The 26,951-nt window shown below is 42.5% G+C and overlaps 1 protein-coding gene across 1 annotated transcript; it reads right to left on the bottom strand.

Moving 5' to 3' along the window:
* Positions 1 to 357: 357 nt before the first annotated feature.
* On the bottom strand, positions 358 to 26,684 carry vstm2b (V-set and transmembrane domain containing 2B). The gene is made up of 5 exons (XM_069663118.1): positions 26,464 to 26,684; positions 25,912 to 26,102; positions 24,405 to 24,434; positions 23,060 to 23,504; positions 358 to 1,216 (listed from the first exon to the last, which is right to left on the bottom strand). Exons 1-5 carry the CDS (start codon positions 26,534 to 26,536, stop codon positions 1,128 to 1,130), a joined length of 828 nt encoding a protein of 275 aa, XP_069519219.1. The 5' UTR covers positions 26,537 to 26,684; the 3' UTR covers positions 358 to 1,127.
* Positions 26,685 to 26,951: the final 267 nt, after the last annotated feature.

Here is a 26,951-nt window from a genome sequence, read left to right on the forward strand (position 1 = left end):
GTACTGTGTGACACAGAGCTGACATGCTTCTGCCCACCTTTACAGACTTCTGCTCAGTAACCAGTCGGTGCAGGTTCTGCTTTCTACGTTCACCTGCTCATATATAGATAGTGAATACAGCCCTGTGCAGACCTGCCATTGTGTGGTCTGTACTATAATGAAACCCGTTCACCTCCCGTGTTTCTCCACTCTGAGCTATTCGGCTGACCTGGACCTCCTGCAACTCTCTCCACTCCAAACAGGTAACAGGTGGAGCGCAGTAGCTCCTGCATGGACATACAGTAAGTGTTGACTGTGTTATTTCCTGTTAAATGGTGCTTTTGAGAAAAGAAAACCATGAACATGCGACACTTTGAAATCTACCTTTTATTGCAAAACCAATAAACCTTCATCTGAGCTGCAGTGGAAAGTTCTGTCTCACAGAAAGTAAAGTCTCACTTTGATCAGCACAGGTTCAATAAAAATAAACACTGGAGGTGATGAACAACGACGACTGTACGATGTGCCCTATCTTCATCAAAATATATCAGCTTATTATTCCTTGTTTACATGATGGAACACAGCTATGAGAACACAGGTAGGTGTGTGTGTGTGTGTGTGTGTGTGTGTGTGTGTGTGTGGGAGGAGGTGGACATCAGACTAACACTGGATGAATGGTAGCTCTGTATAAAGGAGACGGCTACAGTAAAGAACTGACTGACAAATCGAATCACCTCCTTCCACAGAACAGAGACAACATGGAGGTCACACGTCGCCTATACAACAGATGAGCAGCAGGACTCACACTCAGGTGGTCTGTAAAGGATTCACAGTGAAACGCTGCAGAGGAACTGTGAGTGTGTGGTGTCTGAGGAGGCCGCGCATGAAGCCGGTGCAGAGCAGAGCAGTGCATCATGGGGCCGTGCTGTATCGGCTGTGTGTGGATCAGTACTTATGCTCCATCGTCTCCTCTGCACTGTAAACAGTCATGTAGCTCTGTCCAAGGAGCAGCCGCCATCAGGCTCCTCTGTCACACTCCTCTCTCTCCCTGCAGTGATATGGTTATCTGTGAGCCGCTGACTGCTGCTTGTATTTTGGTATAAAAAGTGAGAGGGTTGCAGGTCAACACACGTTTGGTTGCAGTCTTTTCAGTGGGCCAACAGGAGGGGCAGGAGCTCATGCAGCAGCAGGAGAGTGATGCAGAGGAGGGGGTCCACAGAGCTCATCACACCGCACCCTGGAGGAGAGAGAGGAGGAAGGTGAGGAGAAAATAACAGTATTCTGCTATCACACAATAATTGCAACACGTCTTCTAATGAAGTCAACCCTCCGTGTCATTCATCATTTTACACAATCACTTCTCAAAGTTCCTGCAGTGCACTGAATGTTCATCGTCAGAGGCTGTTGAACTATCTTGGACGCCTTTTTAAAAAATTGCTCCTAAGCCCACAATTTTCACTCCACATACGTCACTGAGGCATCAAATCGCACGTATAGAGGTGATGGTGGCTGAGTTATCAAACCAAAACAATTTACACTTCTGCCACAAAGAGCTTGAAAGCAACGTCAACTTTACCAGTTAACGAGACCAATGAGATGAGATCATTAGTGCTGTTTGACACACACACTCACACACACACGCACACAAACATGCACATACAGGAACACATTTTCACACATTCTCAAGCATTTTTCAAAGCCTATCTACCCAGCCAACAGCTATGCAGTTAAGCTCCAAGTTCAGGTGACCTTTTTACTGAATCTGTTTCCCTCATTAAAAAGATTTCATACCTCTCTGACTGCTTCTTCACACAGACAGCAATTCAGGTGAACCTCAGCTGTTCAACGCACCTTGAAATATTCCACATTTTTCATACATTACCATCAGTCAACTTTCAAACTAAGACTTTGCACTTTAGCAATAGCTGTGTACCTAACCTTGAAATATTCCCCATCGTTCATGCCAAGCAGTGAAGGCCTCAGTTTCTAACCTCTGCAACTAGTTAAGAAGCTAACATCAAATTACTGCAATGAGGGACCTCAACATTTCTATAACCTGTTTGTAGAATATGAAAACTTTATGAACTAGTTTGCCAGCGATTAGCTGTCAGTATGCTAACAGTTAGCTGTCTGTCAGCATACTGACTACAACAAACTTTCTTACATTTTTCTGTATATAAAATATAATGCAGCCTATATAACATATTTTACATATTTTTACTCTATTTATATTTTCTATATTTCTTCATACTTCTAGTCTGTAATAACCAGTGTAACCTGTAATCTGTAACCCTAACCCAAATGATCACGGATGTCTAACAAAAGAACCACACAAAGCACTGCTCCTGCGGTCTTCTTTGCGCACAGAGTTCAAGTCTCTCCATCCCTCATCCTCATTTGTATTTGGGTAAATAAAATAATTAGAAATGAAAGAGAAAACAATCGCAATCTCCACTATTCTGACTCTCCACTGTTCATATCCCTCCACTGCTCATATCCCTCCACTGGCTCCCAGTCACCGTTGCATCACATTTTAAACCCTGTTGCTTGCTTACAAAACAGCAACAGAAATGGCTCCTGCCTACCTGAACGTCCTCGTCCAGGTTTACACTCTGTCCCGCCCACTACGCTCTGCCAATGAAAGGCGCCTGGTACTCCCATCACAACAGGGCCCTCAGTCTCTAACTAGACTCTTCTCCTCTGTCGCCCCCCGGTGGTGGAACGAGCTACCACACTCCATTCGGTCCGCAGAGTCCCTTTCACCTTTAAGAAGAAGCTAAAGACCCAGCTCTTTATGAACACCTCTGACTTTAATGATATTGATGATGATGATGATGACATCGAGGATGTGGTTGATGTTGATGAGGATTTTCATGATGATGATGATGATGATGAGGACTATATTGACCTTGTTCATGTTGATGATGATTAAAAAAACGTCCTATCCACTGCCTGTGAGCACCAGTGCCCGGTCGCACCTGAAGCTGTTTGTTGGCTCTCACTGACTTCGTTCCCTCCTGTCTCGATCGTTGATTGTGTTGTATTAACTCTCAGATGTACGTCGCTTTGGACTGAAGCGTCTGCTACATGAATCTGTAACACTGTATTTCTGATTTATCAGCAGGAAAAGGGCTCTGTGCATGTATTTGAATGCTTTGTGTTCATATAAATATTGGTAAAGTCCATGGCTCTGGTTTGACAAAGCTTTTACACTGAATGCAGAATGATTATTAAATAAACTCATTCAGAGCTTTTATGAGACCCAGACAGTTTATAAAACGATTGGTGCGTCCTCACTGCCACCGGGACGATAAATAAAATGAAAATTCAGTAAAACAGGCCCTGTCCCGGTTTTGACCGATTGAAATAGTAACGATGCACCATGCTGACAACAGTGATTTGTCTGTATGTTAATCAATGTCGTTGCCAAGGCTGTTGCTGTTTTAAGAAAAAACAAAAAGCTCCAGCACTCACAGGATCAAGTAGAACTGACTTTAATGTGGGTCACAGATGAACGCGTTTCGGCTCTTCTTGCTGTTTTAACCAATAGAAATCATCACTAATTCACCACCAGCCAAAGTTCAGTAGTCATTTGTTTGTACATGTGTCAATCAGTCGGTGTGTGGCTGTTGCTTCGTTTGCCCATATCATACTGACAGGACCTGCTGCACAACATCAGGCAGGCTAACTGTCATGGCATTTTTACGTTTTCAGTTATCTGTTTAAGTTATACTGGCCTCAAGGTATTTCCAGGCCTACCCTATTTTTGTTGAAACGACTTCCAGTCAAGACTTCCTTTTCCATATGCTGCATTGGTTACAGAAAAAGAACCCGCTTTTCCTGTGATTTACTTTAATTAACGGCTCTTACCTTTGCCGAAATTTCAACATCATGATGCAGATTAGTAAAAGTAAAAATGAAGCTTTGTCAGGTCTGTCATCAAGAGGAGAACAAAACTACTTTTAAAATGCTCGTTTGTTGAACGGAGGTCGGCTCGATAATCTGATGATGCATTCAAGGAGGTTGGGAAATCTGAACGCTGATCAGCTTTTGTGACACAGCGTCAAGGGAATTTATCTCAAGATGAATTTTAGATCTAGTCCGGATTGTTGGCTGAACTTACATACAGACATCTGTTTATAGAGATCAATAAGAGGGTAAATCGTTGTCAGATGACGCTGATGGGATCCGCCAGCTTTTTCTCTCCACACAGACTGTTACATGATGATATTACTCAGACTACAAGCATACTACAAACGGAAACCAGAACACTTGCCATTCCTAAAATCCACGTCCCTTTCTACAGATTCTACATTTCTAGAATCTGTAAATAGAAATTACCAATCTGGTAATAAATAAATTGTTTTGTGTTTACTGGTGTTATATAATTATATTTTTCAAATAGGCCTAAAGTTTCGGTTGATCTTGAGAGACATGATTTTTCATTTGCTGAGGCACTTTCCGTGGTGTTGAAAGGTGCACTGATGAAATATCCAATTGTACCATGAGCTCATACATGTGGGTTTGTGGTAAAATCAAAGTGTCCCTATTTGGAGGTTTGAAAATATGGTCACCTTAGGACCTGATGAAAAATAGGTTTTCATCAACCATTAGTGTCAGTTACTTTTCCTCATCCACTAAATGGGACGCATCATCCAACAACAATAACAGTGCAGAGGCTGCAGCACTTGAGAAACACAGCAGTCACTTGCTCTGTCTCTGACTGTTACAGGGCTGTAACAGTCAGAGACATGACATGACATCTACGGACGCAGTCGTTTATCTGTAAGGATTTATTTCCCTCCAGCTGAGGTCCAAACTTTGGAAGAGGACAACCATCTGAAGTGTTGGTTTATCTGACACAGACTCGTTCCTGCTCCAGCAGCACTCTGCTCAGCCTCACGTCACTGCTGCTGCTGAGAAATCATCCACTCTGTCAGCACTGCTCGCTTCGCATCACTTTGGAAAACACTGACATGAAATATCTTTTTATGCAGCTTCATACAGTTTAAAACTGGGTTACTGGACATTGAGCTTTACAGACAGCTAAACACACACGGCCATTGTTAAAAGACCATGATGTTCATTCTGTCCGTAAATGATAATGTTGAATGATCTATATTTATTTTGAAATACAGACTGTGATTAAATGCCGTCAATCCATCATTTTGAATCAGACACATTTTTTGTGAAAATGTGTCATTTCATTAGAAAGATCATTGTGACCTTTGACCTTTGACCTTTGACTAAAATCTTTCACTTCAGTCCAAGTTTGGACCATTTTAAAAAATATAACACAACTAATACTACTAATAATAATAACAGTAATAATCATCATAATTATAGTAATAATAATTATATCTGCTGATAATAAATAATAATAATTATAATTATAATAGTTAAATAATGTTTGAGCGGATGCTGTAGCTATTTTAAGAAAAAAAGTAAGAGTTCACACGAGCCTCAAAAGTCAACTCACACACACATAACCACACGGACATTAGCACACACACATAACCACATGAACATTAGCACACACACACATAACCACACACACACACACATAACCACACACACATTAGCACACACACACATAACCACACAAACATTAGCACACACACATAACCACACACACATTAGCACACACACATAACAACACGAACATTAGCACACACACATAACCACACACGCATTAGCACACACACACACACATTAGCACACACACATAACCACACACACATTAGCACACACACATAACCACACAGACATTAGCACACACACATAACCACACAAACATTAGCACACACACACATAACCACACAAACATTAGCACACACACATAACCACACACACATTAGCACACACACATAACCACACACACATTAGTACACACACACACACATAACCACACACACATTAGTACACACACACACACATAACCACACACACATTAGCACAGACACACACACACACACACACATAACCACACACACATAACCACACACACATGAGCACACACACACACATAACCACACACACATAACCACACACACACACACACACACACACACACACACACACATAACCACACACACATTAGTACACACACACACACATAACCACACACACATTAGCACAGACACACATAACCACACACACATAACCACACACACATTAGCACAGACACACATAACCACACACACATTAGCACACACACACATAACCACACACACATGAGCACACACACACACATAACCACACACACATTAGCACACACACACACACACACATAACCATACACACATTAGCACACACACACACACACACACACACACACACACACACACAACCACACACACATTAGTACACACACACACACACACACATAACCACACACACATTAGCACAGACACACATAACCACACACACATTAGTACAGACACACACACAGACACACACACACACATTAGCACACACACACACACACACGTAACCACACACACATTAGCACACACACACACACACACACATAACCACACACACATTAGCACACACACACACACACATAACCACACACACATTAGCACACACACATTAGCACACACACACACACACACGTAACCACACACACATTAGCACACACACACACACACACATAACCACACACACATAGCCACACAGACATTAGCACACACACATAACCACACGAACATTAGAACACACACATAACCACACACACATTAGCACACACACACACACATAACCACACACACATTAGCGCACACACACACATAACCACACACACATAACCACACACACATTAGCACACACACACACATAACCACACAGACATTAGCACACACACATAATCACACACACATTAGCGCACACACACACAACCACACAGACATTAGCACACACACATAACCACACGAACATTAGAACACACACATAACCACACACACATTAGCACACACACGTAACAACACGAACATTAGCACACACAGAACCACACACACATAACCACACACACATTAGCACACACATAACCACACACACATTAGCACACACAGAACCAGACACATAACCACACGAACATTAGCACACACATGTAACAACACGAACATTAGCACACACTCATAACCACACAGACATTAGCACACACACACACAACCACACACTCATTAGCACACACACATAACCACACACACATTGGACAGGGACATTTCTATAATAATGCTGTAGTCTATCTCAGGTCATCTGGCAGCAATATATATGTATATATATAATCAACCTGAAATACATGAACAGTTGGGTGTGCTCCTGGCTTCTGCAGTAAAGGTGAGCAGGTATGATGTGTTTCCTTCCTGTCTGTATACACTGTGTGTGACTGACGTGAATCCATGATTTTCATGGCCCAAAGTCCTGCTGGTTCTTGTACTCATGCTGTGCAAACATGACTTCACTTTGATCAGAACACATCTACAGAGGTCACTAAAGACAGAAAATATCCATAGATATGAAAAAGGATTAGCCAGTTAACCAAAGATCATCACACATTTAAAACCCAGAGGCCCTTGACAGCGTGGTATTGTTTGTTTTTTTATCAGCCAAATGTATCTTCTGTGACCACTTGTGATCCGATCCCACTTTCCCGCTCTGTATGCAAATAAACATGGAGCCTCATTCACCTTAATCAAGACTTTAAAAAACATCATACAACACAAAAAACACAATGCAGACTCGCAGCACAGAGAGGGGGAAAGCTGCTGTGCAGGCGCTCAGAGGGAGGGGGGTAGGGGAGAACGGATAGAAGTGATGACGTGATATGAAACTTTGTTTGACACGTGTGTTCACACTGCCAGACATACTGTATGTGTGTGTCTGTATGTGGCCTGAGTGATCGGATCTGAATGCGTCTTCAATCCATCCTGGGAGCGTTCACACCTATAGTTAAGGCTGTCCACTTGTGATCCGATCACGAAAACCACGGTTTGATACCAGGTGTCCTTCAGTAGGACTTTACAAGAATCAACAAAACATTCTGATAGACTGTTAAGATGTTAAATACTGAAAACTAGACTGGGTAAGACATGGACAACATCAAACAGGAAAACTACAGCAGCTGAATGTGTTTCATTAGTTTTAATGTTGCCCTCCACTAAAGCACGGTTTGACCCCAGCTGCATTTCATCAGAAACAAAGCTGATTTATGAACAGCACAAACTGAGCAAAGAGGACTACACAGGATGATCTGGATTAATATCAGAGGGAAGTCTCGTGTGATGAGTGACAGCACTGCAGCAGGATGTTGGATCATGATGTCACCGGCACACCCTCTGCTAGGTTAACACGCTCTGATCAAACTGTGGCAGTGTCAGAGTGTGTGCGTCACTTCCTGTACAGTTCACTGTGTTTGAGGTGCACATGCAGGTTCATGTACAGTTAAAGATAATTCAGTCAGTCAGAGGACAGATGTAGGCATTACACAGTCCAGCATGAATGAACCTGGACCTTTCAGAATAAAGGCACAAATCTAAATGCTTTTATTCTCCTCGTGGTCTGGGAGATTAAACAATTGTTCAGTTTAGTTTGACTTCATGAACAGTCTCTCTTCACTCAGACCTCTACATGAACCCTGCTGTGCCGTCATCTGTCGTTTGTATTTACTTTCATTCTGAATCATTCATAGTGAAGCTGAGGGAGGATCACTGAGGATCTTCACTGTTTCTATTCAGGATGTTAGCTCTCTGGTTGGCCGACATGTCTGGTTGGAAACAGTGTCAGTTATTAACTGATTATATTGAAGCTTAGTCATCCCACTGACATGCTGACAGACATTATTTGACACTGTATGATCCATAGCTTTTATCCTCATGTATTATTATGCCGGCTTATGTTCATTTAATGAGGGAGTGTAAACATGAAGCTTTTAAACTGCTAAAATGAGCGTCACTGAAGTCATGCAATCAGGAGACAAAGACGTACCACTGTTATGTGCATTTTATCATCTTTTCAAGACACAATTCATCTTAAATCTTATGACTGTTATAGTTTAGGACAGTCCTTCCCAGTGACTGTGAGGAGGAACAACAAAGTGTGATGCAGTGAAGTCCAGTGACTTCCTGTCCGTGGGTGCAGACTAATCTGGGTCGTGAGGTGTAAGTAAAACAGCTGTTGCTGCACTGGATGTAATGACTCTGGGAAGAGGATTTGACTTCCCCTCTGTACGTAACAAAGATTCATACCACTACAGCTGCGATTGGTCGGCTTGGCAGCATCACATGGACACTACAAAGGACTGTGTGCTGGATGCTGCTACAGCCTGTTACTGTAACTTCTACATGAGGCCAAATATCAAATGGTGACTGTCTCAATGTCTATGTCTATGGGAATATGAGGAAGGCAAAAGAGGGCACAAGCACACACGTATGAGAACTAACACCAGCAGAGGTCACTTATGTGGTCATCATAGATTGGAGGCATAAACATACATCCGGTTTGACATGTTGAAAATATTGCCTTTATAATAAAGTTTAATCACAGTTTAATTAGCGGTCTTTAAACTGCAGAAAGCAAGCGACTCATATGTGCTGTCACATGTTACCCTGATATTATTTCCTGATGAAGAAAACAATAGTACATGGACTGCACTTAGTCTTCTGACCCCTCAAAGGGCTTTTACACTTTTTTCACATTCACCCTTTCACACACAGTCACACACTGTGGAAGAGGCTGCTTTGCAAAGTGTGCTACTATTTAAGGGAAGTTAAAGGTAATTTGTATTTCGTGTAAATAAAATTGAGTCTGCTGCATCTGTAGCACCTGGAACACAAAAAGGCTGCAGGCTGTGCTTTAACCTGGACGGCCCCTCCCTTAAGACCTAAACATGAACTCAATGAATAGTTCCATCTCTTAAAAATGCAAACAGTCAATCAGGTTATACACGTTGATACAAATAATACTGCAATTCAACCCTTTAACAGTTAGCCATTGTAGAGCTGAAGAAAACACAATCACCAATATCATGGCAAAAACATGGCAGCACTCAAAGGTGTGTCAGTGTTCTTCCGTAAGAACAAATTACAAACTAGGAAACGGTGGTGCATGTCAGAATCTGAGAGCTGCATGAGTGGGTTGAAAATGAAACTGTGCCCTGAGAACAGTCCGACTGAAGCTCGTCCAGTGTGTCTGAAATACCAGCTACAATGTCAGCCATGGAGCTCATTAAAGTGTGCTGCTTCTTCCTCTGCGGACACTTCTGTAGAGATGCATTCACACATGTAACAGTTGACATCATCACCGAGCTGCTTTATTGCTTAAACTAAAGTTATTAAGCCATCAGACTGGACAGTGTGATGATGGAGGTGGAGCCTCTGACTGTGAGCTTTATGTGCTGCGTCACTCAGCCTCCAGAACACAACAGCAGATGTAGCTTACATAACTGAACTGTGAGCACATGACAGCTTCTCTGGTCAGCATCAGAGTGAGTTTAGTGTCAGTGAAATTGCACACAGGAGGAGCACAGGATGAGGACATCTGACCTAAAACCAGAAGTCAAAAATTGGATATTTTGAATAGAAACAGTTCAGCAACACCACAATGAGAACGTTTTCCGTCGATGAACCCTGAAACAGACGTCCTGCAGGCTTCTCTGAAGATTGATGTTTACATGGATCTGAAATAAAATCTATAACTGCTCAAAGCTTCATGCTCGATGAAAAGAAAGTGAAGACTTCATCATCACGTTGTTCATGTGTTGATGACCTCATTAGGCCATGTCATGTTAAACGTGTTGTTATGTTGGAGTGTGTCTGATTGTGTGTGTGTTTGTGTACCTGGAGTCGTAACTGATCTGATCTTCTTCGCCTGCGCTGCTGGCTGGAGGAGAACGGATTGGTGTCGGCCTAGAGAGAGACCAATCAGAGGAGAACAGCAGCCGGCCTCCCCTTTAAGAATATGGCCAAGTGGGCGTTTTGGTTCGAGTCATCTCGTCGCTGTGCCTGTGCCTCTCGCGTGCTTGTGATATTGAAAACTGTACGTTCTAAGCAGAACGAGTTTAGTTTACACACACATATACGCGTTAGGATTTAATAACTTAGACACACTAGGTGCAGGGGTAACACGTGTTAAAAAGGTCATCACCCGTCTGTGGGAGATTACTGTTTGGATGTGTGTGTGTGTGTGTGTGCGTGTGCGTGAGATGAAGTCAGAGGAACTGACGGCTATGAAGAAAACAGCGCCGAGTCCTCAAACATCTAAGTTCATGATTATAATGTTGAAACAGGTTTTTAATCATCTATGGACCTTAATAATAATAATAATATAGTTTCAATGTTTTTATTAGAAGCATTTGTGCAATCACTTTTTGACATTCATACATCGTAGAAAATGCTTCAGACTTTCACATTTTTTATAGAATGATAATTGTAAAGGAAAGAAAAAGACATTGAGAAAAATATATAAATGAACAAACACAAAGTAAGGGGAAACATTCACCTCAACCCACCCACCCACTCAGCACTACATGTATTTATAGGTTAGAGCTCAATTTGTGAGTTGTTCCAGAAAAGAAATAAAGGGTGACCATATTTTCCAAAACAGATGAAGTTTATCGTTCAGGACAAATCTAATCCTCTCAAGATGCAACATGTCGGATGGTTCTGTGATCAACAGCTTCGACGGAGGGACTTCAGCTTTTTTTCAGAATTTAAGTATGAGTTTTTTTGCAGAGATTAGACCATAGGAGATAAAGCGTTGTTGGGGAATAGATAATTTACTGAGTGCCTCTGATATTCCTAGTATAATCAATTTCGAGTCTGGTTCTAGCTGGGTTTTTTAGTATATCAGAGAAGACACTAAATATTTCAGTCCAAAAATGGGTAAGTTTGGGGCAAAGTACAAAACTGTGGATCAAAGTGGCTTCTTGGAACTGACATTTGTCACAGAGAGGGGAAACATTGGGAAAGATTTTATTCACTTTTGATTTTGAATAGTATAACCCAGTGGTTTTCAAAGTGGGGGCCGCCTCAGAAAATAGGAGGGGAAAAAAATGCAAAAAAAAATAAAAAAATGTTTTCTTTTTTTTTACTTTTTTTTTTTAATAACCATTTGTCCTGAACCTAACAACATGTAAACTGCCGTAATCTCGGATTCTCAAATTCAGCAATACAGAAAAATGGCCATGATTGCCCGAAATGCGTCCTCCGTCTGGAGACCCTCTCAAACGAGTGTTTAAAGCTTTCGAAACTTCTACACTGGATGCAAAAACATCCGGCAGAGGCCGATAAAACAGTAGACTTCTTCAGACGTAAAGAAGAGCATTTGGTCAGGCAATCTGCTGCATTCACACAGCAAGCTACCGTGCCCTAGCGGGCCCTAAAGGCATCATTTTTAGCCTCATACCACATTGCTCGTGCTAAAAAACCTCACACAATTGGAGAGGATTTGATTCTACCAGCTACCAAAGACATTGTCCGAGAATTGCTTGGTGAGGATGCTGCCAAAAAAATCTACGCTGTCCCACTCTCTGTTGCCTGTGGGTTTGGGGGTCCCCGGCCAGAAGCTAATGCTGTTTGGGGGGCCTTGGCATGGAAAAGTTTGGGAACCCCTGGTATAACCTATGCAACACTTTAAACTGTATCAAGCAATGTCGGGCATTTATAGAACAGGTATTGATATATTGCAAGCTTTCATCCCATAAGTCACTGGGGATTTATTGACCCATCTCTTCCTCCCACGCTCGTTTGTAAACCTCGGATGCAGGGGCATTAAAGCTTTGTAATGTAATGTAAATATAAGATATCAACTTCTCTGAATCTGCATGTTTCTTCAAACATTCGTCAAGTTTATCTGGACTAGCATTGTTGTAGTCCTGCATGTATGTTTTCAGATAAGCTCTAACTTGAGGGTATCTGAAAGAATTGTTATTATTTAAACCATATTTCTCCCGTAACTCTTTGAAAGACAAAAAGGACCCCTTTAAATATAGGTCACCCACAGTTTTGATTCCTTGAATCTTCCACTGGTTAAAAGCACCATCCAAAACAGACGGTTTAAAGGAGGGGTTATTTGCTACTGGGAGAAGGAGAGACATGTCTCTCAGTTTAAGCTGGGACTTCAATTGTTTCCAGATACGAATGGTATCATGTATTATGGGGATGTATCCATATACTGACTTGCTCAGAGATATAGGGGACAGGACAATTGAGCCCATGGAGAAAGGCAAGCACTCTTCTCTTTCCATTGCTAGCCACTCAGCCTGTTGGTATGATTCCTCTAACCAGAAGATTATGGTCTTGATATTTGTTGCCCAGTAGTAGCAGAGAAAATCTGGGAGGGCAAGCCCTCCGTTGTCTTTGGGTTTACACAGGTGTCGTTTGTGTATTCTGTGGCTTTTGTAGTCCTAAATAAAGTTGGTGACAGTGGAGTCAAGTTTCTTAAAAAACGTTTTGGAAAGATAAATTGGTATTGATTGGAACCAGTATAAAAGCTGTGGGAGAAAGATCATTTTTATAGCATTGACCCTGCCGAGGAGGGAAATGGGCAGCGTTCTCCAATATTGAATATTGGTTTTGAGCTTTGTGATTAAAGGAGGGAAATTGGATTCGAACAAGAGGGAGAACCTTCTGGTAATATTCACCCCAAGATATCTGAATTTGTCAGTTACTATTCTAAAGGGAAATTGCTGGAACAAGGAGATATCCTGTGTGTTCATTGGCATAAGTTTGCCCTTATTCCAGTTTATTCTGTGGCCAGAAAAGGCGCCAAAATGATCTATTGTGGACAGTAGGTTTGGGATACTGATTTGAGGGTTTGTGATATATAGCAGCACATCATCTGCATAGAGGGAGATTTATTAGAACTGAGTTTAGTTTTATATCCATAAATACCGGGGTGAGACCTAATACTCTCGGCTAGCGGTTCAATGGCTAGAGCAAAAAGCATCGTGGAGAGGGCGCATCCCTGTCTATTGCCCCTGAATAAATTAAACTTCGATGAGAGTGTTTGGTTACTTAGGATTCTGGCGTTTGGGTTTGTATAAAGGAGTTTTAACCATGAGATGAATTTTTTGCCTAGTTTAAATTATTCCAGGACTGCAAAGAGATATGACCACTCAACCTGGTCAAAGGCTTTTTCCGCATCTAACGCAATGATTGTGAGGGCCTCGTTCTGTGTTCTATGCGAGTGCATTATATTAAACAGGTGTCTCAGATTATCGGATGAATGGCGTTTAGGTATGAACCCGGTTTGGTCCGGGTTTACAAGTTTGCCAATGACCAGGCCGAGTCTCCGAGCTAGAGTCTTGGCTAGGATTTTCTGATCTGTATTTAAGAGAGCAGTTGCTCTGTAAGATCCCGCCTCCTCAAGGTTTTTATCTTTTTTGGGGATTAATGTTATTATTGATTCATCTAAAGTCTGTGGTAGTATCTGCTCCTTATATGCCTGGGAATACATGTTTTGTAAACGCGGGGAAATGATCTCATTGAATTTTTTGTAGAATTCGTTATTAAACCCGTCTGGACCAGGAGTTTTCCCAGACTTTAGAGTTTTAATAGTCTCTGAGATGCCTTTTACAGTTATCTCTGTAATTCTTTGCGTTCGGTTTCGCTCAGGGCTGGGAGGCTACAGCTGTCCAGGAAGGCCTGCATTGTCGTTGAATCAGCTGTTGTTTGAGATGAGTAAAGGGTTTGATAAAACTGTTGAAATCTTTGGTTGATGTCCTTGGGTAGAGAGAGCAATTCAACTTTCTCTGACCTTAGTTTGTGTATTGTACGATCACTTTCTAATTTACGAAGCTGTCTTGCCAGAAGTTTATATGGTTTTTCGCCAAATTCAAATTGTTTTTGCTTGGTGAGCTGGAATGCCCTACAGACTTTTGCTGAGAGTATCTGGTTTAATTTGTATTTAAGTGCTGATATTCTGTTATGCGTCGCTACAGATGGGTGAGCAGCATTTTCTATATCTAGTTGTCTTATCTGTTTTTCTAGTTCTATTTGTTCTGCCTTTCTTCTCTTGTTTTGTGATGCTTGATATGAAATTATACCGCCTCTGATAAAGGCTTTAAAGGATTCCCATAGTAATGTAGGAGAGATGCCAGAAGTGTCATTTGTCTCAAAGAAGAGTTCTATCTGTGATTTAAGGTATTCACAAAATTTTGCTTCAGCGAGCAATTGAGGGTTAAATCTCCAGCATGGTTGACTTTTCGCAGATCCCTCCAATCTAACAGAGAATGTAAGTGGACAGTGATCCGAGATAATGATATTATGGTAATTTGGGTTGTAGGTGTATGGCAAGAGTTTGGCATCAATTAAAAAATAATCTATTCTTGTATAAACTTTATGAGCACTTGAGTAGAAGGAGTATGCTCTTCCTGAAGGGTTTGCTATCCTCCATACATCATTTATATTGGAGTTATTAATATAAGTATTCAGGAATTCACTGGACTTGGATATAGTTGTTCTTAGAGATGAGGATTTATCTAAATATTGGTCTAATACACAATTTAAATCACCCCCAATTATCAGATTGGACTGGGACAAATCTGGAATTAATTGAAATACTTATTTGAAAAATTGGGGGCTATCAAAATTCGGCCAAAATATGTTTACCAAAGTCAGTGAGGTTGAGTACAGTTCACCGGTCACTATGACATATCTGCCCTCTTTATCAGCTATTGTGGTTTTGTGTTTGAACGGGATGCCTTTACGGATTAGAATTGCACTGCCCCTGGCTTTAGAGGAGAAAGTGGAATGATATAGCTGTCCAATCCATCTTCATTTCAGCCTGTTGCGCGAGTCATTTTTGAGATGAGTTTCCTGTAAGAATATTATGTTGGAGTTAAGGGATTTTAAATGGGATAGAATTTTACCTCTTTTTATTGGTTCGTTCATGCCTTTGACATTCCAACTACAAAAAGAAAGTCCTTTCCCCCCTGTTGTACTTGTTACATCATCTTGCATAACTAATTAGTATCCTCTGATTAATGATATGGTACATCCCAATAAAGAAGATACATGTGAAGTCTGGGTGTAGACCCCACCCCCCTGCCCGCTGAAATGTTCCCCACAGAAAATATACATTGTTATAAACCCAAAGATACATAGAGTACAAAAAAAGAATAGAACCGCTAATAAACACTTCGAACCAGCGGCATATTGTTTTCAAGTAACCTTCCGAAAATGTACTCCTAAAAGTATAGTTGGGCAGCTCTGTGCCATTAAAGCATCTATGAACCAAACAGAGAACAAAGTCAAACATAAGGGTTTAGATTGCCCTTCTAATCAATCACAGTATAGGCTATAAAAGCTTATCATGGAATAATATTTAAAGCCACCCCTATTTGCGTTACAGCATTAAAGAGTCGGAGAAAACTAAAAGCAAACACCCCTCTTATTGGAATGCAGAAATTATTCAATACGTCTTCAGCCGGTTGCATTATTAAAGGCCATTAGCATAGTAACATTCTCAGCAAATTTTTACCATAGAGCTGTCGCTCAACCTGTAAGTCACACATCGTTTACTGTACCAGATTGGAGCTTATGCCTTGGCGGCTCCGGTAATGCTTTGGGCATACCGAAATGCTTCGCTGGGGTCGATGAAAAGGGAGTCCGCTCCATCATGGGTGACGCTGAATTTGGCCGGGTATAAGAGTCCAAATCGAACTCCTGGGATGTCTCTCAGTAGTCCTCTTGTCTTAGAAAAAAGGGCTCGTTGCTTAACGACTTCTGGGGGGAAATCCTGGAAAATCCGAATCTGTTGTCCTTGGTATGATCCTTGGTTTCTGTCTCTTGCCACTTTGCGAAGAATTTCCTCAAGGACGTAGCAGTGGTGCACCCGCAGGATCAGGTGTCGCGGTGGAGCGCCGTCATCTGATCGGGTTCGCAGCACTCTGTTCGCCCTGTCGAGCCTGGGCGTCGGAGCTAGCTGTAGCCGCAAATTCTAGCTCATGGATGTTTTTGCTGTAGGCAACTGAGGCAGCCTTAATAGGTTCCAGCTTACGGTCGATGTCCGTTTCCAGTCGTTGAATCTCCCCTCTCAGCATCGCAGTTACAACTTCAATATGAGAGTCTATTTTAGCACAAATTTCCTGCTTCACCGTAGAGAGCTCCTGGCGAATGATTTCTAGAGCTTGTAGAATCGATGCCTGGTTTGCAGCCTCCTCTTGGCACATATTTTCAGGAGGAGACGGTGCTCCGGCGCATCCTTCATCGACAACTTTTCTGGGTTTTAGTTTTGGTGGCATCGTGTACTGTTAGCCGTTAGAGTCTACACTGTTGGTATCTGGGTCTTTCTACGAATGTTTGGGTGTAAATGGAATAAATTTGTTCTCTTTTTGGCGTAATTCTTTCGGAAGAGTGCAGAGCTACTTGAATGTGCGTCTTATTGCTCCATAGCGCCACCAGAAGCCGTAATAATAATAATTATATAGAATACATTTTATTTATGTGGCGCTTTTCATGGTACTCAAAGTCACTGTACATTATTAAAAACAACTAAAGAAACACAATAAGAGGAACTATTAAAACAATGAAACAGCATCAGAGGTTAAACGCAGTTCTAAAAAGGTGGGTATTGATCAGAGGACCCACCTACTAAAAGTTCAGCTGTGATGTTTGTAAAGGCTCACTGTTACAATATTACAACATTTCACAAAACCCACCAAACTTGTTATTTTCTTGATCAGAGCTAAGAAATCTGCATAAAGAAAATCCAGTGTTACAAAGACAAACAGCAGGTGAATTATGTCATCTGTTTATGCCCAAACACCATGTAACACCACAAGCACCGACGACAACAGCAAGCCTGGACACATGTCAGCACTTACAATGAACCTCACATCCAAACAGTACAGGAGTGGATGTGATGAATGTGTGATCACTGCAGCTCTATGGCGTCAAATCACTGGATATAAAACATAACATTATCATAAATGAAGCATGCTTATTTGCATGCATATTTATATATCTATGTTAACAACCCAATACAAAGACAGCGTCCGATCATACAAGAGGAGGACGGTATCACAACTCACAGGCATGTGTGGCTGTTTGAGTTACGAGCGCGACCCCTTTATATCCGCGCCTGCGCATTTTGGCAGTGATTTGAAGCCATACAGCTCCCCCTCAGACACATTCACTCTGTGTTACCTCTGTCATTACCAACCTGACATCAGCACATGGAGGTATGAATGTAGAGTCACTGAGAGCTCAGTCATTTCACATCAACACGTGTGTGTGTGTGTGTGTGTGTGTGTGTGCGTGTCTGCGTGTTTGTGTGTGCTGCACTCAGCAGCTGTCAGACCATGCTCGGGGCTCAGCAGACTCCTCTACACTTGGCAGAGTTTTAATTATTCACGAGTTCGCTTCATGGAGCTGCAGCAGGGCAGGTAGAGGAGCTGTGGGGAGGTGGATTACATCTCCTCCCTCCCCGCGCCATCTGCCAGGCTGCTGGCAGAGCCGCTGTCATAAAGAACTGTTACACGTAATGCACAAGCCCACCAAAGTGCTCCCCTGACACGAAGAGCCTGAGATGAGACAGAGGTGTGGCAGCAGTGAACCATCACACTCACTTTCACACGTCGACTGTGAACACAGAGTCAGGCTTCAAATCCTCTTCACCTAATATTACGTAAATATTTCTCTCCAGTCATCTGTAACTTCACAACAGAACCATTTGCTATTGATTTCTTTTAAATAATATTGATAGAAAAGTTCTTATAAAGTTATTTTTAAAGTATTTCTACAAGGGTACGAGGCTCATACGTGACTGAATGCTTCACCTCTGTACATGTTCAGTCCTTTTCTGATATGACTGTGCCGACACAGCCCTGATTTGTAGCTCACCCTTATCACGTGACTGTGGAGACCTATCTGACATGGGAAACAAGCATGCAGCAGTTTCACAAACACACAACACACCTCCGGATCCACGCCAAATTAAAGTTACAGAATGAAAACACAGCGTGGCGTGGTGTTACTTCTCAAGATCAGTGGTGGACAAAGTACACAGCTTCATGACTTGAGTCAAAGTAGAGATCCTCCTGGTCAAAGATTACTCCAATACAGGTGAAAGTTGCTCAGTCTAATTATTACCTGCGTTTAAGTTCTGGAGTACTCGCTTTTAAAATTACTGAAGTATTCAAAGTACTTCTTAAAAAATCTCAAAACATATTTTCACGATGAGTGCATGGGTGAACATTCTGATACGTTATGTTTATTTACAAAACATGATTTATATTTTTAAACTCACATGCTGCAGATTTACAAAATAATAGGAACAACCAAAAATACCTGATGAGCAGGGAAAATGTCGGCCGCAGCCAACATTAGCAGCACTAAATGAACGGCCTGATCTGAGTGACGTTTGCTCTGCGTTCAACTGTGGAGACGCGTGAGGAACAGGTACGGCAACAGCACTTAGACAAACAACACGCAGAACTACACGAACACAGTTTATCATCTCTGGGATTTTAGAAAAGAAAAGAAAGTTCATCAGCCGAGTTCTGAGCAAAAGTAGTGAGTAACGAGAACGTTCATAGAGATGAAGTGGAGTCAAAAGTACCATATTTGTTGGTTTTACGCTGTAAAGAAATCAGTGGGTGATGTCATGTTGGCTACATCCATATACTCTATGATCTATGGTATTTGCCTGCATGTAAAATTTGTGATGTGATGTGTGAATTATAATGTATTTTTTAAATCACACGTACATTTAAGAATGAATTAATGTCTGTCAAGTATCAGTATCATGTCATCGTACTTTAAAAGTCTTGTATTGCGCGCATGCGCGCCTCTAACCAGCATGCGTATCAGTGTCTGTCAGAGGAAACACAAACACACGTCTCAGAAACCTTTTGTTCAGCCTGTTGTTTCCTGTAACATCATTTGGTCAGAGGTGTTTCTGCAGCTGTTAACGTCTGTCTCCTCTGACACAGTAAATAAAACTCTGCTGAAGCAGCCACAGACGCAGACCTGAACAATTATTTTCTTTCACATATCAAAAGAGAGGACATGTCAGGCTGGACATGCACAGCCAGTTCCAAAATGTTGATTCAAAGTAAATCATAAAGACTAAATCTGATTCTTCTCCTCTGCTCCTCAAATGTCCTCTTTCACCAGTTTCAAATAAAGCGTGCACTGCATGGTATTATGGTACAGGAAATTATAGCAGATAAATGCAGTGTGTATCTACGAACAGCTAAATAATGATTAATGCAAATGTTAACATCTGGTGGCTTTAAAAGTCTAATAGAGTGTATTTTATTAAAGCCCCCACCTCTCACTACTACCACACGGTGTTCAGCCCTCTGCTCAGCATGCTGACAGCCACATGCACGAGTGCAGAGAATCACAACGTTCCTCAAACGTTACAAGCACACTTGTTTGTCACAGTTTTGTTATTTTCATGTTTGTTTTAATCTACTATCTGTATCTACCACACTGAATCTACCACCTGAAAAGACACAGGAAATTACAGCAGGTACATGCAAGTTGTTATTCATGTACAGATAGCAATCTAACAATCATTATCGTTATTATTGTGCACTTTAGAAGGAAACCCCTCAGTTAAGAGTCGCCTGCCGCGTGTGTCCAGACGACAATATGTGTGACAGCAGCAGTGTGGTGTGCTTGTTCACCAGCAGGTGACACGCAGACTCTGCTGCACAGCGGTCAGTTCACTTTGCGCTCTGGTGAACGGCTGCACTATGTGATATCAGGAGGACTTTTCCTGTAGATTAGTCACAGAAAATGAGAACCTGGTGAGTTTTCTTTTGCATTAAATAGCAGAGAAGTAGCAGCATGACATATTACAGGTCATTTGCTTGATATTGCACGTCTTGCGATGTGACTACTACTCATGGGCTCATCATGAAGTCAATGCTAAAACACAATGTGCAGCTCTATCTTAAATGCACCATGGACCGCAGCAAGATATCAATAGCTTCGCTATTGTTGGCACAGAGGCACTTCTTCACCAGCATGCTGCACTGCTCATCCAATCACACTGGGACAGCAAACTAGCTCTACTTGATCAACTTGCTAAAAACTGTGCGTTCTGTAATGTGTGTAATCATAGATGAACATTCACGGTCACAAATTGCTAGCTAACAAGCTAACGATGCCACGTAACAATACTTTGAACTTAGCAGAGAAGTTCAGGTGTGAGCACAGGAAGTGAGGAGTGATACAGTTTAGGCACAGCTTATGTGTTTAAAAACCTGCAACTCTTCACAGAAATGTTTATAATGTACGCTCCGACTTTCAGGTCAACAAAGAAGACTGGATATGAAAACAGTTAGCTAACACCAGTTAGTTAGTATACAGTGCCTATGATAAGGAATCACCTCTTGTTAAAATCCCGTTAATTTACACTCTGCTAATTGAAATAAACAGATACAAAATGTATTCTCTACTCTGTCTGTCTAAACGTACAGGATCAATTAGGAAGTAAAGAAGCACGTGAGGAATACATGAAAAGATTCTGTGATTTAATGACACATTTAAATGATAATGATATTTTTTATTAGATGGCTTCTTCGTATAAACATGGACAACAGCATGGGACCGGATCAGGAGGCACTAACTTTGTATTTGTGCATGAATGGAACCTATCCACACGTCATCATCAGTCATCAGTCTGTAAAATGTTTTACAGACTATGTTTTCATCTAAACCGTTTCATCAGTATCATCGTTCATCTCCTGCAGAATAAGGCCCATTAGTGCTCATTGATTCACCGTGTAACTTACTATAAAGCTCTGGGATCTAACTGTGATGAAATCATCACACATCATCCTTGCAACACATCACAGCGAGCCTTATGAAGAGCATAGCCTCATTTAGCAAACTTCATTATCGCTGCCGAAAAATACTGTGGACGAGAAACCTGACGACCACCTCACGGGAAGTTGAAACCAGCAGTGAATATTTCCAACGAGATCCATGTCACACACAATCAAAAAGTAACTTCTGACTCAAACAGAGGGGAACATTTACATTTCAGAATAGGAAAGTCCAGCAGTAGGCATGATGGGAAATGTAGTCATCGCTATAACTCTCTCAGTGCTGTCTGCAGTCACACGTAGCGGTTTCACAGCTAAAGATGAGTTACTTTTTACATGTCGCTGAAAAGTCATCATTCTCTTTTTGAATATAACTTTCTTCTAAACCTGTCCCTGACAGCAGTCACATTATTTAAACTTATCCCATCTGTTTGTTCTGTTAGCAAAGAGCTACAGTTTGTCAGTCCGTTGTGTTACTGCAGCTCAGCAGACGACGGTGCAGCTGAGGTTTGAGTGCTTCCACTGGTGACTTGATGCTACGCTGTTAGCTTCCAGGTAAGATTCAACGCTGGAGATACCGAGACAGATCTGTGTGTGTAACTGTGTGTAACTGTGTGTACCTGTCACCGATGAGTTTCATTTATCAATGTGTATGCAGCTCTCTCTCTTTTCATTTTATTGAGCGCTATCACCTTTAAAAGAAAGAGCTAATATTGCCGAAGTAAACAAATATTAACGACAATAATAGCAATAACTACTAAATTACATATGTATATCTGATAATACTACTACCACCAATAGTTAGAGTGGTGGTAGTAAATATAAAGATTATAAAGAAAAATAACAAATATGAATAAAAAAGATGCAAAAAAACAAAGCAGAGACATCAAAATGTGGAAGACATGGTTACTGCTCAGGAGAGTCACTGCTGAAAGCAAAGAGGATGATAACACACCTGACACAGGAGGACTCTTCAACATCCTCCTTTGTACCAGGGATGGGCGTTTCAAGCAAAAACACTGATTTTCACCGGGAACGATAGGACCATCGTTCATCTGTGTAGACTGATGATGTGTGAGTTTTACCTCTCAAAGTTTGCACTTGACCTCATTTTCCTTTCAAAGGAGAAACCACAGACCTGAGCTACACACACACACACACACACACACACACACACTGAAACAGCATCACGCACTCTCCTCTGCCGTTTATATTTCAGCTGTTCCTCCCTTCTACAACCACCAGGGGTCACTGTTGCTCTGTTTCCCTCTCTCCCCTCCCCCATCACTCACTTACCGGCTCCATGCTGCTGCCGGAGGATGGCTGTGTTCCCTGGCAGCGGTGAGGCCGAAGATTTGGCCACTGTGGTGGTTGTGGTAGTGGAGATGGAGGGGAGGAGTCCAGGCTGAGCCTGCTGATGCACCCCGTGCTTCCCCTGCCCAAATCTCTGGCCCCCTGCCAGGCCCTGACCCGGCTCCAAGGTGGCCCTCCCCGCACCCCCGCCCCCTCCCAGCGCTGTGTTGGTATTCCTCAGAGGCCAGCGGTTCTGGATGTGCGACACGGCCTCCTCGGCCACCATGCCGTCCCCCGCCGTCACATGCAGCGAGGCGTGGACTGTAAATTCCTGAGTGTCGTCAGCCCACAGGTCGGACACGCGGCACTCATACACCCCCTCGTCCTCCTTCTTCACCTTGGACAGGCTGAGGCGGTGGGAGATGGCGTTGCCCTGAACCCGCACAGTCTGTAGCGGAGGAAAAGGAAACACTGAAACATAGCATGAACAGTTAACAGTGTGCATGAATCAGCAGCTGAGTGAGAAGTGCTTCACGTTTTATGAGAAGAGGCGGAGGCACACAACCCTCAATTAGCTGCTCAGCAGACCCAATCATCAGCTCTTATAGAGGCTCAATTATCTCTAATAAGGGCTCGGTTTAACAGCAAAGCTTTAACGCAGTACCAAAGCTCCAGCTGCTGTGTTTAACTCTGAAACTTCATCCCAGGGTGAAACCTGTCTGAAGAGACGGGACAGCAGGAGAATGAAGACTTCCTTAGTTGAATAATGGACTCAACATCTCTTTGAAGTGAAATGGAAAACGTGTATTTACAAACAAGGAAAGTTTGGTGTGGAGATATCAGAATCACACATCCATTTACCAGAAATGATTACGAGTAGTTATAGTAGTTAATAACAGTTTGAACCAATCCTAACGCAGACTAGTCTGCTCTGCTGTGACGTTCTGCTTCATGTGCTGAAGACAGTGCTGAGAAGATAGTAACCTATGGAGTCTGAGCGCCCTCTGCTGGACAAACTCTGTGATGACACAATTTTAAATCACCCCAAACATTGTTTACCGCCTCAGATGTTCTGTAACAAGTCTTTAAATCCGCGTTAAATAAAAGAACACATACAGTGATACAGATATATCTGTACTAGGCCCATATCGGCAATAATTAGAAACCACTCAGGCTCAGCCAGACAAACATACTGTCACATTAAGGAGAGTGTTGGGTTTATAATTAGAGTTTAGCAGGTCTTTGTCATTTAACAACATGAAGAGACCCAAGAGAGGAGCACGTGACAGGAAATGAAAGTGCTGATCTACACTCCTCAGTGTGTGCAAGCAGGTGTGTGGACACTTACACTGATTTTATTGGCTGCCCTCGGAGTGACCTGAAACAGAAACACATGTCACCAAAACATCAGCTGTATCAGTGGAAGATTCAAACCATGGCAACAACAGCACGAGATTTTCCTTTCATTAGGTAGAGAGAGCAAACGACATGAGCAGAGCTCGTTATGTTTCTCAAAGACGCCATTCATACCCCCCCCGCTCTGTGCTCACTCTACCCTGCCTGCATGTTTTAATGTGCTTATGCCCGCTGTGACTGTCTCTGACTCCTCAGACTGAGAAACACTCACACTGATTCGTCACGCCTAATTCCCACAGTATCTCATCATGGCCGTTTCACAGTGTAACGCTGAATGTAACAAGTGTCCTTCCTGCAGATAGACGCGCATGCCCATGCTGCCTGGTTTCTGTCTGAAGGTGAACAAACATAATGAGGATGTTATGATAAGCATATAAACTGATGAATGGATTTATAGCTGCTCCTTCTTACGTTAACAATGTCGAGGAATGGGGCAGTGTCTGCAGACACACATTTACAGGCCAGTGTCCGTGCAGAGGAGCACAAGTACATACACACACTGATTGCTGAAAGATAAACATGGAAGAAGTGCAGCCGAAGAATAATGCTCGACCACGTCGCCATGATCAGGAATTCATGGACGACATGCTGACCCACTTTTACCATGGTTGCAAGCTAAAGAAAAAAACAATGTAGTTTTTATCGTTTAAAATTCTTAACAACCCGTAAGTCAAGAGGGTTTGACAAATCCCTGAAACAATCATCACTATCCCAGACGGTTCTACGGAAACGTTGTTCTCTACTCCAGGAAATGAAACAGATCTTAGCTACGACTTGGCAACGGGAGATATTTCTAGTCCGCTCCGCTCATAATGCTTTGGCTCAGCTGCCAGAAAGCTAACGTTATGCTAGCAAGATTCAAATTCATTAACAGTGTGTACAGTTGACTTTAAGCAAATATAATTGGACAACATGTTTAACAAGAAGACTAGCTCGCCAGCCGGCCATGACATTGTCCCCAAATCAGCATGAGGATTTTTAACTAAAGATCGGCCATGTTTCCTGTCGGCTGCAGGATAAAGCCTAAAGCAGAGAGTTGAACAGTGAATGGGATGTGAGATGATACTGATGTGATCGATAGTATCAATAAGGGTATGCAGCTTGTGTGTTACACGCGCCCTCCTGTGGTGCTCAGAGGTACTGCAGGTCGACACTCTGTTTAAATAACTTCTTGCTTCTTTTCAGTCATAAAGTTTTGATGTTCTACAAACCGATTACAGAAATGTTGAAGTCCCTCGCTGATGTAATTAGAAATTAGCTTGTTAACGAGTTGCATTAACTTAAAATAAATTGGGACTTTGACTGCATCCCTGCGCTATAGTTACATATTTCAGATACAAGCTGTTACATAGCCAGAGCATACATTTATAACAATGAACCAAAAGTTTCACCCAGACATAATACACGTCCGTATAATGAGCAGTGTGTTTGTTTGTCACCTTGAAGTCTCTGTTGGATGGAGCGCTGATCTGCAGCTCGTGATTCAGGTCTTTAGGCACGTCCTGCTTCAGGTACCACCACTGGATCTCGAGAGACATGGGCGCTGCGCTGATCGCCTTGAAGGCGCAGGGCATCTCCACGTCCTCTCCCTCCCCCACACTCACATCTTTCGGGACTTCAGTAAATGCAGCTTTGGTGTTGCAGAGGAAACAGGGAGAGAGGCAGAGATTAATGAGTGAAAACATGTTTCATAAGCCTCAGTTTGGCCCGTCCTCTGCCACCATGCACGCTGTAAGCTCTCCTCCTATAGTCCCCATTAAGCGTGATTTATAGACGGTAATGGTTTTATGAGAGCGGCCCTGACCTATAATCTGCCTCCGGCTTTATTTGATCAAATAATGGAGAGCAGGATGCAGTGATGGGACCACAGCTGCGTTTGTTTTTTTCTGCTCAGCTGTTTGCACTGCACTGTCACATCCTCACACTATTCATCAACAGTTGGACAGAGATAATGCACAGACTACAAACTACAGGCTTTCTCCTCCACCTACCGTGTGCACAGAACATAAAGGGCCAGTTGAGGAAGAGGTAATACAGGAGCCTGTAGAGTCCTGGTGTTTCCATGTCACAGTCACAGTCAGTTGACCTGGATGTCGAGCGCCCTGTTCACTCAGATAGCTCCAAATATGGGCATACAAGGACCACAATCCCGCTGCATCAGCCCGGCAACCTGTACGATCCGCAGGTAAGCTGAAGCATCATGAGTCCCACATGTGAGAGTAGAAACCACAAGAACCCAGAGACTTCCTGCAGCAATGAAATCAAAAGAGTTCTTTCAAGTCGTCAGTGAAAACGGTGCGTGTCCGCTATGCCCCTCTTAGCGTCGTCTGGAAGTCCAAACCCAACTTCGAGGTCGGAAACCTGCTCTTCATCATCTCCGGGCTCCGCTCCAGCACCCATCACATCACTGCTCCTCTGCGAGCGAGAGAGGCTGCAGCAGCCGAAGGACAGCCTCCCTCTGATCCGGACAAACAGCGAT

Source organism: Semicossyphus pulcher, unplaced genomic scaffold (assembly GCF_022749685.1).
Source record: "Semicossyphus pulcher isolate SPU_LCO1_2020_fin unplaced genomic scaffold, fSemPul1.0.p SCAF_1, whole genome shotgun sequence".
NCBI lineage: Eukaryota > Metazoa > Chordata > Actinopteri > Labriformes > Labridae > Semicossyphus > Semicossyphus pulcher.